General features: G+C 43.0%; 1 protein-coding gene across 2 annotated transcripts in view; it reads left to right on the top strand.

Annotated features, from left to right (window-relative positions):
• syn3 (synapsin III) overlaps window positions 1-13,203 on the top strand; it is a 123,624-nt gene that overhangs the window by 21,841 nt on the left and 88,580 nt on the right. For both annotated transcript variants that reach the window (XM_030439203.1, XM_030439204.1), the window contains exon 3: window positions 4,069-4,126. In XM_030439203.1, the coding sequence (XP_030295063.1) occupies window positions 4,069-4,126 (58 nt within the window). The remainder of the gene's footprint in view (window positions 1-4,068; window positions 4,127-13,203) is intronic.

The raw sequence follows: 13,203 nt of genomic DNA on the forward strand, positions 1-13,203 counted from the left end.
CCTGTATTATGGCCCTTGCCATTTCTGACTCCATCGTCGAGGTAGGGAGAGCATAGAAGGTCAAGCGCCGTTATCCATACACATTGTTACAAGCTGGAACTTTTCAACAGACCAGGTGGGTATGAAGGCGTCAGTATGCACAAAAATGGAGAATCTAACAGAGACTGGAAACCCCTTTCTGGTGTCAGAGTGGAAGCAGCAATTGGATGTGTGACATGCAACACAGGTCCCTGGCTGGAACTGAACCACAGAATTGTGGTTATGAACCCTGGTAAACCCGCTGCACACCACCTGCCCAGCACCAGACACTTGACAGACACAGGTTGTGGTTGGATTCTTACTCGTACCAGATGATTTAGCAGCTAAAGAGAAAAATATCTTCCTCCGGAGTTGGTAGACCCAAAAAAACGGAGCACAGGACTTAAATTTGCCAGGTCGATACGAATAATATTGATGCTCAGCGATCTTGACGGACTGTAACTACACTTCTGGTCATATTATGATGGACTTTATCTGGGAACCGCGTGTCCTTCGCCGGGGAAAACATGAGCTAAACCAACACACAGGGAATTTGATCTTCATGTAAAAATATGTGTCCAGCATCGAGAATCTCCATTGTAAACACAGCAGTATTAGCTCAACATCAAGTTTAGCGGAGTGAGTACAAATAGAAGCGGGGATAACCGTACAAACACCCTGGAGGGGCGATCGGTTTTATCCGTGCACATGACTCATACGCTTCCTATTAGTGGTACACAAAAGAAGGAACATATTCTCATGGTAAAAAAAGGAATTCGGCTCCACGGTGTTTATATAGTGGGCGTGTGCACGACTGGGAGTAGGAAAGCCCAGACCTCTTTTGACGGGCTGAATGTTTACGTTTGAACGTGTATAAAGCGGCCGTTCAAACCAAAGAGCCCAGTAAATCCAATTGATCACTTGGAGTGACGACGTGTTTTGCAATACCTTGAAACACATACCAGTCATTTTTAGACGCTGAGCCCTGAGGTCCTCGCTCGTGCTCCGTGATGGTGGTGGTCCGAGGGTGACGGGGGGGCAGCGCCTGTCTAGTATGTAGGTCAGTCACGCTGAAGATTCACGGCTTCCAAAATTACAGAGAATGAGACGGCGAGGGACCCGAAACTTTCAAGTCCAACAGCTGGGAGACGTTAAGAACAAGATCCCCCCTCGGTCTCAGTGGCCATAATGAACGTTAACGAACGGACCCAGAAGGACAGATGTAGGGAGATGAAAAACAAGAGGCGGACATGGAGAAGACAAGTGGCGGAGGCCCTGTTGGTGAGAGGCTCTGAGTAGGCCGAGTGGCACGCTAAATCCCCAACAGCCTGTCCCAGTAACTGGAGGCCTCCAGCATGTAGCCTAGATCCTCGGCTACGCACAGTTCAGGCCTGAGGCCCTCGACAGATTGTTAGCTGTCCCACGCCTGCGAGGGGTGAGAGTTCAACGCTGAGACCCAAAGAGCAGTGGGACACAGCATGGCTTTAAATAACACAATGGATGAAAATGTGCGTGAGAGGATCAGCAATCCACAAGCTGATAGGGCTCTGCATTTCTTTGTCAAACACATTAAGCAAATAAGAGAGAGTAGGTTTGTTTAGTTGTCGTGCTTCTTCAACTAAAGACATAATTTCTCAGAAAAGCTGGCAGTTTCAGCGCAGCTTGCACTGTTAGAAGTGAGATTTGTGCTGTGGGCCGCTACCTGACCACAAGAAACCAATCTGGTTCGGCAAAAAAAGCTGAATACTGATTTCATAACTTCATAAATGATTCCTGCAGTAGTGACCGTAATCACTTTGCGAGGCAGCTGGTTTTGCAAAATCGCCTGAGCGTGTGATCGGGAAAAATCATCTTTGCCAGGTTTCAAACAAGTCGATCACAGTGGTTAAACCAGTCAGCAGCCTGTGAGGAACTACTGGCAGTTACCGGCGTGGGAGGCTTCTCTCGACCTCGGCAAGAGTTTTGGTGACCACCTGCCTCCGCTGCTCTGCTATTGTTGGTTGAAGCTAGTCTACGGTAGACGGTGATGGATGGTTTGTCCAGTCACCTGCTTAGTTCTTTTTAACTAAGCAGGTGACTTCCTAAATGTGTCATCTTTCTCAGTATCTCGCACAACAACAGGATAGCCATTTTGCTCTGATTTCACAAGTCCTCATCACCCTCTTGGATACTCTATCTGCATGCTCCGTGTTCTCATCAGCTAGTCAACATGAGGGAAAAAGCCAAAGCTGTGAGAGTTTGGAAAAGTTTGAGAGATTCTTTTGGTTGAAGTAGGGCGACATTGTCAACACAAAATGGTGTGTTGCGCCACAAAAGTTGGGAACACCTGCTGTCAAGCAATTTAGTTTGGCCTGGATCCCACAAAGGCCACAATTGCAGGCTGAATGTGTCATAATGAGCTGGAAAGGACGGTGCGGTTTAGAGGAGTGCTCAAACAACTTTTTACCTTTGGAATGGTTTTTGGGAGCATCCCATAACCCGCTGTGCACCTGTCCATTGTATGTTGTGTGTAAAGTCGGGACTCTCCACTGTTCATACTTTTTGCCATAGCAAACTAGACATGTTCATATTAAGGTACATAGAGTGGTGCTGCTTGGTAGAAAAAACAGCTGTGTAACACCATCTCTGGATTGAGGTTAAGTCATCCATAATTGGGCTTGAAGACGACATATTTGTAACAGAAATCCTGTACTGCAAACCAGAATACATCTGAAGGCAAAATGCGCTACTGAGATGTATCATGGGAAATGTAGGATCTAATGTATTTGGAAGTAGCCTCACAAAGAACAAAAGTCTGGATATCTCTGCATCTGAAGTTCGATTGTTTGTCAAGAGATATGTTAAACAGTTAAATAGAGTATCTATTTAACTGTTAAAACATCAGAGAAGAAGAAGTGTGTATAACAGAGGATTGTGTCTGGATGACATTACGAGCATTTGAAGTTTAATTGTGCAACATGGTTGTAATGAACCAAATGTGAACACGAACCACGTCAACCTTCCACAGTGGTTTTCTGTATACAAACTCCGGCTCTAAATAGCACTGATTCACATACCTCTACATCAGTCAAAACACAGCAGGTCTGATGGTAAGGGAGATAAATCTTTTCAGCTTCCAACAGCAAAAAAAAAAAAAAAAAAAAAGCCAGTGCATCAGTGCTGGATGATTCCTGTATATGAGTAGAGAAGTGCTTATAGAGTGACCGTGTGCAGTGTATTGTGTGTTTGGGCTGACCACAGATATGTTGAAACGTCGCATCTTTTTATATTCAGTTTCCAATCTTACACCGTGCTCATGTTATGGTTAGGTTGACTCACTTAAATCAGGTAGGGTTAGGAAAAGAATGCCAGGAAGTCGCTGTTTCATCAAAATAAACTTGATATAATACACAGGAAAAAACATACATGTTTTACTCCACGGCTTGCAGGACTGTACCTTACATCTCTGGTGACTGGACTGCCTCAGCTTAGCATGTGCTAAGCTACACCTTGACCACAAACTGCAGCCACACACACACACACACACTCACACACACACACACACACTCTCACACACTCACACACACACACACTCACACACACAAACACACACACACACAGACAAGGATTACCCTTCCATCAGCGTGCTCTCTTTATTAAAAGCACTGTAGTTCACTAGTTACTCTTTGCCAAGAGATTCTGTTTACTTGAAGCTCCACAAGGTCAGCTTCTGTAATTATGGAAAATATGAGTCATTATTTTGCCCGCTCACAAGGTATTTTGGAAGGTCTGTTGAAATTTCAGCTCTCCTTTGATCAAATAAACAAAGGATATTTTAAGGTTGTTTTGACTGTTGGGAGCCGGTACTGTTGGTGCGGCCGGGTTGTTGAAGTACACATGAAATAAAGACCGAATCAATCCTCGCTGTACGGTAACTTATACAATTTGATTGGTCTCCGTTGTAGCGATGTCATATCTGGAGGTTATGAATTACATAAAAGGCTCTAACTGTATATAAAAAAGCAAACTTCTTGTCAGTTCCCTGACAGCTTGTCTTGTGTTTCTTTGCAGGGCGAAGTATTTTCGAGGGAAGAAGCTGAATGGAGAGTATGAGATCCGGGTGGAGCAGGTATGGTGGATTCAGCATCACTTCTGCCTACTTAAATACATCATGAGATGTATCATACTCTTACTCAGACTCATGGGAATTTAAATATTGCCATTCCCTCAAACTTTACTTTGAAGGAATAAAGAAACCATTCTAGTAAAGTATCATGAATATACATTTAGAAAAATAGGCTCATTGACTTTCTATCCAAGATTTAGATGAGAAGTTTGATTTTACCACTCATGTCTGTTGACTGAGCATGTTGGTCATAGTCTGGAGACGATTAGCTTAGCTTAGTATAAAGACTGAGAGAAGGGGAAAAAGGCTAGCTAGCTTAACCGAGGGTTTGAAAATCTGCCCACTAGCATTGCTAAAGTTCACTTCTTAAAGCTATTTCCCCTTGTTTTCAATCTTAATGATAAACCTGTCAAAGCTAATCACTTTCTTGCTCCAGCTCCAGACGGATATGTTTCAATCTTCTCATTTAACTCTTAGGAAGTTGCCAAAGAAGCAGATATTACCAAATGTTGAACTAATCTCATAAAACCACCTAACGCCTAACATTAGATTAAGTATGCACAGAAATATGCATATGAGTCTAGACATACAGTATTTACAGTGCGTAGATAACATCTAATTTACCTCAAATAACTTCTGCGATACATCTGCAACCCATTGTTGAGACCGGAGCTGTCTTTGAAATGGAGTGGTGAGTTTTTATGAGAGAAGGAAAAAGGCGACCACAAAAAGCTGGACCGGTGATTTTATAGCCTGTTTGCTCAGCGCTCTACTGTTGTGGTCACATCCTCTTTCTGGGGCGGGGTGGGGTTGGAATAAGAGTCCAGATTTTTCTATGGAATGTATATTCGCATTGATTTAAAACAGTAATTTAATAATAGTACATTTTTGCCGTTACAGATATTGAACCCCAATAAAAATGTGGCGCCGTTAATTAGGCCCCTTCAGTGCATAGTAAAAGGGGACCACACGACCAAAGCTCAGCTACAGCTCCAGCTGACCTACTTAGATCTTGTTGGACCCTCCACTCTTTCCCAGAAGCCCTCCGCATCGACGATAACAAGTCAGTCGCTAATTGCCTTCAGCAGCCAGACTCTTCATAGGCTCTTGCTGCACCTCGCTGAGAGCCTTAGGACGATGGAAACCCAATCTCTGTGTGAAAAGTTAGCGACACGCTGAGATGAACCCTTTTAGGGGACGACAATAAAAGTAGAGAGACGAACTGCACTTTCTCCCTTACACTTCAATCGCACTTCCTCCTTGGATTTACATAGCAAACATCTCAGCAAACACTGACTTTTTATCAACGGTCTGCAGAAACACTGAAACAAACTTGTTCAAAACTATCCAAGTTTACCCACTGTAGTGAATATCTTCCTCTCAGGGCTGTTTTGGTACTTTTTTAAACAAAAAATGATCATATATGCTAATTTTCATCTTATTTAGATGGACATCGACCTTAAAACATATATGTCTCATGCCATCTTTCGTATTCATGCTGTTAGAGCTCTGTGAATCTGTGCTCACAAGCCCAAAACTAATGGAACTCCTCTCTGGCTTACTTGCTGCCATATAAGGTACCATCTTCAGACTCCAGCACGGACTCACCGCAGCATGTGATGCTGCAGTGGGGAGGCATGATGCCAAACTGTAAGAAAAAAGAAAGAGAGCGCCACTCCCGGCTTTGATTTTTTTTAGATGTAATATCAGTCATTAAGGCTGCCCTGCCACCTGTACCTTCCCCAGACGCTGCCCCACAGCACATTTGTGATCCCATAGTTGTGGATCATTCCCTCTCATTTACATGACCTGCTTTGAAGTCACATTTGGCAGGCGCCCGAGGTCCTGTGTCCAGCGGGTAACTCTTTTTATCCACTAAACAGATGCTCATGAGACTGCCAGTGGTGGTTCTTCGTGCTCCTGGGTGTCTAATAAATAACAGACTTGAAGCCACTGCTCTTTTGCTAAATGATAAAACATGCTCTGTAGTAGTTCTTGTTGCTCTGAGTGCCAAAACACACCAAGTGATCCTCTCAGTCAGATTAATATAGCGGTGAAACTTCTTTTTCCAAATGAAAACACAGCGAGAAATGTAAGGAGATTGTCTCACTTGACACGTAACGTCGGAGCCAAATACAAAAAGTTCTCTGTTGCTTCACGTGAAGAGAGCTGGGAGTTGTATATTAACTTTTTCAATCTCCCTCTCACTCTCAGTTAATCCCTTGTGGTTTAAAGGGGGAGTTAATGTGGAGTTCAATTAGGTCAGTGCTCATATATCATGAGCCTGTGACTCACTTAAACCACGAGAGCCACAAAAACAACACTAAGGTAAAAACCAAATTACTATCATACAGTTTTCTCTCTAGTATGAACCTCTTCTTCTTCTTCTTCTTCTTCTTCTTCTTCTTCTTCTTCTTCTTCTTCTTCTTCTTCATCTTCTTCTTCATCTTCTTCTTCTTCTTCTTCTTTTTAACCACAATGTCTTAATCTGAGGTCAGGGAATGTCATGATATACCACATGATTTACCCATTTTCATGTAAATTTAAATGCTTCTGTGATCAGTGATCCATCACTTATAAATGGAAGCTTATCCATTAGCTGTTTCCTGCGGGACAGAAAGAAAAGTGTTTTGCAGTGTTGGGAACCAGTTAGGTTAGCCGATAGCAGGGAGTGTACGGGCTGACAGGCAAACAACAGGAGTCCTAGCTCAGTAAGGACACATGGTTTAACCAAATCGTAACCATACTGGCGATATATTTATTTATGTTGTGTTAATAATGCACATATGATTATGTTGCGTAAATAATCTGATGCCTTTTAAGCCATTTCCATTTTGTTCCATTCTCACTTTTACATAGTAGGTACCTGTAATGGACATTATCATTGGCTGCCACCAGCCGTAAAACAGATGATGGACTAACTAGCTAGCTCGTGAAGAGACTCAGTCTAATGTGCGGGTAGACACCGCAATAATATTGTTATACAGTGTTCTTTGGGCCATGATTGTTTAGTGAAAATCGGATAAGGTGACAAGTGTAACTGCGATTAGTCCAAATATGTGCAAAGAGGCGGAGCTTCTTAGAGCTGAAGCAAGCGGAATGAAGCCTGGTTGCTATGCTAGCTGCCAGCCGTCACTCAAAGCACCCATGTGCTTAAAGCAAGTTCACTGAAGCGAGCAAGGGTGTATGTTATTGCTTGAGTATTCAGCTTTTTATTTATAAGATGAGAACTCAGATCATTTTTTCTGTCAAAAGTTACATCTCACTCTAAAGTTGACCTGAGTTTTTGACCCACTTATTTTCTGAATAGATGTTTCCTTGGGGAGTTTTATCTCGCAGTAGGTCACAAGAGATAATTCAGCCCACTGTCTCAACCGCTGATTTGTTATCTAGACACATATGCTCGCCACTTTGCACTTGAACCCAGAGATTATGTGCGTTCATTGAAAGTCGTGGTGCGTTCCAGAGATCTTCGGAGATTAGGGGTTTGGGTACTGCCTATTGTACGGAGACTTTTGTAGTCCTTTTTAAAGTACATGTGTGTAGCGGGTAGTGCAGGTCGGCTAGTGATCGGAAGGTCGCTGTTTCAAATCCCAGCCCTCGGCCGAGCTGAGCTGAGCTGAGCTGCATGTCAAAGTGTCCTTGAGCAAGATACTGAACCCCAAATTGCTCCTGATGTGCAGTTGGCACCTTGAGGGCCCTGCGATGAGCTGGCGACTTGTCCAGGGTGTACCCTGCCCTCGCCCGGAGACAGCTGGGATTGGCTCCAGCAACAACCCCCATGACCCCATAAAAGGAATAACGCGGTTACAGACAATGGATGGATATTGTGAAAAATGTCCAATTGGACGATCAACTGCTGCTACCAAAGTTAATCACAGCGATGATGACACCCGACAGAAGGCAAGCCTAACAGACTGCCTGTTTGCTACCCACAAGCCTTGCGAAAGTCATAAACACGGCAATTTACACAATTGGACAAATTAGGTAGTTAAATTTGAAGGGCTCTGTTGTTTGTGAAAGAACAAGGGGAGGTTCTTCAGCCTGGCCGGACCGTGTGTGGTTTGGGTCGGGCAGGGCAACATCTGCTCAGCAGGCATATGACCTCAGTGCTGTCCACGCTCCTTTCTGCTGCAGTCATGGCAGCTCACAGGCAGTTGGCTGTATGTTATCCGTACTCTTTTTTGGCTGGTATTTGCACATGACATGGGGCATCTGGGTAGAACTTGCTCAAGACAGATGATTTGGATTGGTACTTGCTGCAGACATCTGACCGACCCAGCTGCCCCCACGCCTTCTGTTGCCCTGTGGCATTTAGCATCTGTCTTGGATTTCAACATTTAGTGCCTCAATGGATTATTTCACTGCTGTACAAGGTGGTAGTGATTAGCAGCAAATGCCTCTCTGTGGTGCACATGAATGGTCCACTGTACTTCAGACCTCTCAATTGCATCAGTATGTGATTCAACCGAGCTTATCGAGAGGTTACTTAAATTCAGAGGCAGTCAACATAGTCTGCCCTCCAACTGCAAATCAAATCACTACAGTCTTCTCTCATAGAATTAGTACACAAGACTAAGCTAACAAACTACTTGATTAGGTTTAGGAAAAGATGATGGTGTGTGTTTAAATAAGTAAGCTTGAGTAAGATCAAAACGAAACGTTAGGTTAACGACATTTAAAGTATGTCACTTCAAATAAAAGCAGCGACTTTTGGCTTTGTAGGAATTAAAACCTGGATACAGTGTTAGAGATGGCACCCTGTTGATTCCTACAAAATCTGCTGTGTGGCGCATGAAGACAAAAAAGCTCGACTTCGCGGGTATAAAAAATACCCAGATCCTCAATGTTGTGGGGCTCACTGAGTGTGTGAACAACAGTCTTCTGCCGACAGATAAATCCAGTCTTGTACCCAGCAAACTTGAAGAAAGGTCAAATGGTTTAATTGCACAGCTCTTCTTGACTTTCTAAATGGACCAAATGGCTCAAATTATGACAGTCAAACGAGTCATTACGTGGGGGTTGTGATATTCAAAAAAATTTACCCACTTTTTTACAGCTGCTTTTTTCACAATTTAAACTACTTAAAAAAGTAATGTTGGCAAGAACCACAAAAATACGCACATGAACGGTAGGGGCAGTATATTGCCCATATGGAGGTGTGACAGGATCAGGGGGCAGTAAGCATGTCAGCAGTGCCAGGGACAACAATGGTGGAAAGTTTTGAAGACAAGCTAAGCTGTGCCTTCTAGTATGTGAGCAACTTAGTTCAAGATTGCCAAGTGAATGCGTTGTTAAAAAGCAAGTCTATCTCTGCCCTAATACCCTGTTGCCTGATTTCGTCCTCTGCTAAACCATGTCCATACAACATTCTCTATAGGTTTTGGCTGCTCAAGGTCTTCATCATTGAAACCGAAGAGGTGAAGCAATAAAAGAGGCACTTTGTGTCACAGCAAAAAACATCTATTTTCAGATATAAAGGAAACCACACAATAAGAGGCGGCATCTGGGTGTTCTGATTTTATCAGCAGTCCGCTCACTCGGGACCAGAGAAAAAAAAAAACCAAAACAACTAGAACGAGGTCAGTGTTAAAAGGAATATAATAGTCATTTATAAAGAAGACAAATGAAAGTTCAGTGAGGTTAATTATGCCTTAGATCAGCATAAACAGTCCATTTTCATCTATTGGCTGCTTGAAATACCTGCTCCTATAATTATAAAGCATAATACATTTAATTAAAACTTCAGTTATACCTTGGGTAATGTATACTTTGTTCTTACTATTGAATCTTTTATCAGAGATTTTTTGTAATGTTTTCTACAATTTATGTGTACACGATCTCTTCCATACACTGGGATCTTTCTAATTTTAAATAAAAATAAAAATTGCTTTCATCTCTTACAGTTCAAATGATGCCTCCTCATTCACCAATTATTTAAACCACTTTAATGGATTAGACATTGACTGACATCTTAGCTGCTTCTCATTCTATGGCTGACATTTCAAGTGCTCTCAGTATCTTTGTGTTAATTGTCATTTGAACGGAATTCTCGCTCTTTAGCTGACGGATGAGCTCCCGAATTTGACATTTCAGCTGTTGCCACTTCACATTTAACATTGCACACACGTCAGCTGTCTCCAGTGCTTAAACTGTTATTACAAGTGCTTTCACCGTTTACAGTTCAACTGACACTTTTATTTGTAATTCTTGTAATGACCGTTCAACTTACACTTCACCTGGTGATTTCAGTGATTACGTTAAAATTTCAGTGGTTTTAATGGCTCAGATGTGGACTGGAACCTCAGCTGCTATTTATAAGATAAGAAGTCATAATTATGAGATAAAAAGTTAAACATTTAACTTATGATTATGACTTACCATCAAGTTTTTATCAATTTCTTTTCGTTAACTGGAAGAAATGGGCTTCAGTATGTTTACCTTTAGCTCGTCATCCACCATTAAGTTCCAGTTTTGGCCCTCTAAGGGATAAAGTGTGGACACCCATTATTTAAGTATTTAAACTTAAACTGACCTTCAGCTCAAGCTACAATTTTTTACGTTCACAGCACAAGTAAGCACTTCAATTTTCCTCCTAACATTTATCCTTTAATTTATTGTGTTGCCCAGAAAGAGTCTTCAGCTTCAGTGGTCCCTCTCAGTTGTTTGTGCCAAAGGACAAAAGGTCCTGTTTACAGTTTGACTCATGACCAAACAAAAGGCACCTTAACCACCTGAACCTCAGTGACACGGGTTAGTCCGAATCTAAAAATACCCACCAAGATTCCGGATGAGCGACTGTCAAATGGTGTTTACTGTACTGTCCGCAGGTTCACATGGCTTGGCAGTCAGGGACTGAGTGCGTGTAGCAATGCAGGGATAAAAGAGGCTTGCCTGTAAATTTCTTTGGCTAAGCTAAACCGGTGCCATGCTCCCCAGTACCTTTTGTAAAATACGAGTATTATTAATACAAGGCCGAGATTGTGTTGATTTAAGTTCCATTTTCATTTAAATCAAAATGCTCCTGTGATCAGTGATCCAGCACTTATCAATGGAAGCTTATCCATTAGCTGTTTCCTGTGGGAGAGAAAGAAAAGTGTTTTGTAGTTTAGGGAACCAGTTAGGTTAGCCGATAGCAGTGAGTGAATCTGGCTGACAGGCAAACAACAGAAGACCTAGCTCAGTATGGAGACATGGTTTAACCAAATCGCAACCATACTGTCCTCTGTAATTCGGTTTCCTCTAACAGGTTGGCTGAAACTGTTCTTGAGATGAGAAGAATCAGCTCTGGGAGCAGTTGTCCCATGCATCACTTCCTGTTTTCCTTTCCCAGGGCAAGAGCTGCTTCTAGACAAGTGTCTGAATGTATTACCATGATGGTAACCATGGCGCTGTGAAAAGGCCTCCTGTCCTGGCTTCTGGGCCTGTGCCCCACACCAGCCACTCCATCCATTACTGCCCAATGACAGAGGTTGTTAACACTCCTCTTGCCCAGAACCGGCCAATCAGAGGTGCCGTGGAATGCTCGGCCTTTGCCAAAATGTTGCCCGCTCTCTTGATTTATCTGGTCGCAGCAAAAGTCAACGTATGCCCCAGTGTTTGGGATGGGATGTGTTTGGGAGATGCAGCGATGACGGAGGATGTGTAGTTGTGTTAAAGTGTGCATTCGGGTGTCATGCCTTTTAAGAGTCTTTTCTAGAAAGGCATGTTGCTGCTGAGCGCACAGATGTTTCTTTCAGAAGTGGGGATCAGTAGAGAAGAGCTGAGAAAAGGAAGGGAGCCAAGTGCATGTCCTTGAGGCACATAGAGTATGAGTGGCGCCTCGCTGTCCCCTAAATAAGATTACGGCATTTACTCGCCCCCTGCTCTTCCTCTGAGAGTGCAACACAATAAATAAAAGAGGCGGGTGTTTTTTTTTTTCTCTTGGCAAAAAAAAAAAACCCAGTATCGAAACGCTGGCACATTCTTTTCCAAACAACTCACTCCCCCATAAAGAGTTTACATAGGCCACAGCGCTGGATGAGAGGGAAATTTATCTCTGAGAGAATATTGCTGATAATATTTCCTTTTCATGTAGATGAAAGCCCATGTAAAGAAGGCTTAAAGTCTCAAATGATGATCACAGTAGGAGAATGTGTAGATGGCAATTGACTTAACATGCTATGTAAATTGGCAGGAGCTGGGTTGAGTGCCGGGTCAGCCGGAGGATTTGCTTCCATCCCCATAAATGTTGCCATTTCCGAAGGCTGATCTATATAAGACGTGTGGCACTGCCTGTCCCATAAAGCAGAGCAGCTTGCTGCAGGTTTGTGTTGTTGTGAGACTATCACAGCATCAGCTGTCTGACATTCAAACAGCTGCTTTTTATTGTGTTAGCTATGTTTCCAGTGTAGTTCTAAATTGCTGCCTTTTAAGACTGTTTTAAGACAGGGAAAACAAGCTCCAATAGCTCGACAAGTTCATATGCTAACATGTTTGTAGACAGTTGACAGGGAGCAACATTAGCATTTAAATGCGGTTTTGTTTCCACTGAGATGACAAATGCAAATCTAATATCCACTCAGCTTTATGCTCTGTTTTTGGTGTCCACCGCTGACATATACAAAGATGGACGCACGTCTCCACCTTCTCCAACTTTACAATAACAGAGCCAAAATACGCTGCCATCTTGCCCTGGTGAAAACTCATGGAGTCAGAGTCTGTGCAGCAGTTATCAGGCAGTGAAGCCGGGGTATTGAGTTCAGCCCATACACCCAACCAACTCAATCGGGAGTATGGCTCAACTGTCAATCATCACGTTTCACCCCCTTTTTACAGCATCAAAATAACTAATTTAAACCAAACTTATTAGAAAAACAGTTCTTATGTGATAGGAATGACCTCAGATGGCAGACACCATATTTGTCCAAACCATGCTTTTCCCATCTGGAGGGTCAGGATTTATGACTTGCACTGCGGCCAGCCACAGGGGAGGGTTTGTGATGGTTTGGCTTCACTTTTGGGGAGCTGTCGTGGCGCCCATCTTTATATACAGTCAGTGGTCTCTACCAGCTCCAGAGGCAAATATCTGGCTCTTAAGC

This window comes from Sparus aurata, chromosome 14 (genome assembly GCF_900880675.1).
Source record: "Sparus aurata chromosome 14, fSpaAur1.1, whole genome shotgun sequence".
In the NCBI taxonomy this organism is placed as follows: Eukaryota; Metazoa; Chordata; class Actinopteri; order Spariformes; family Sparidae; genus Sparus; species Sparus aurata.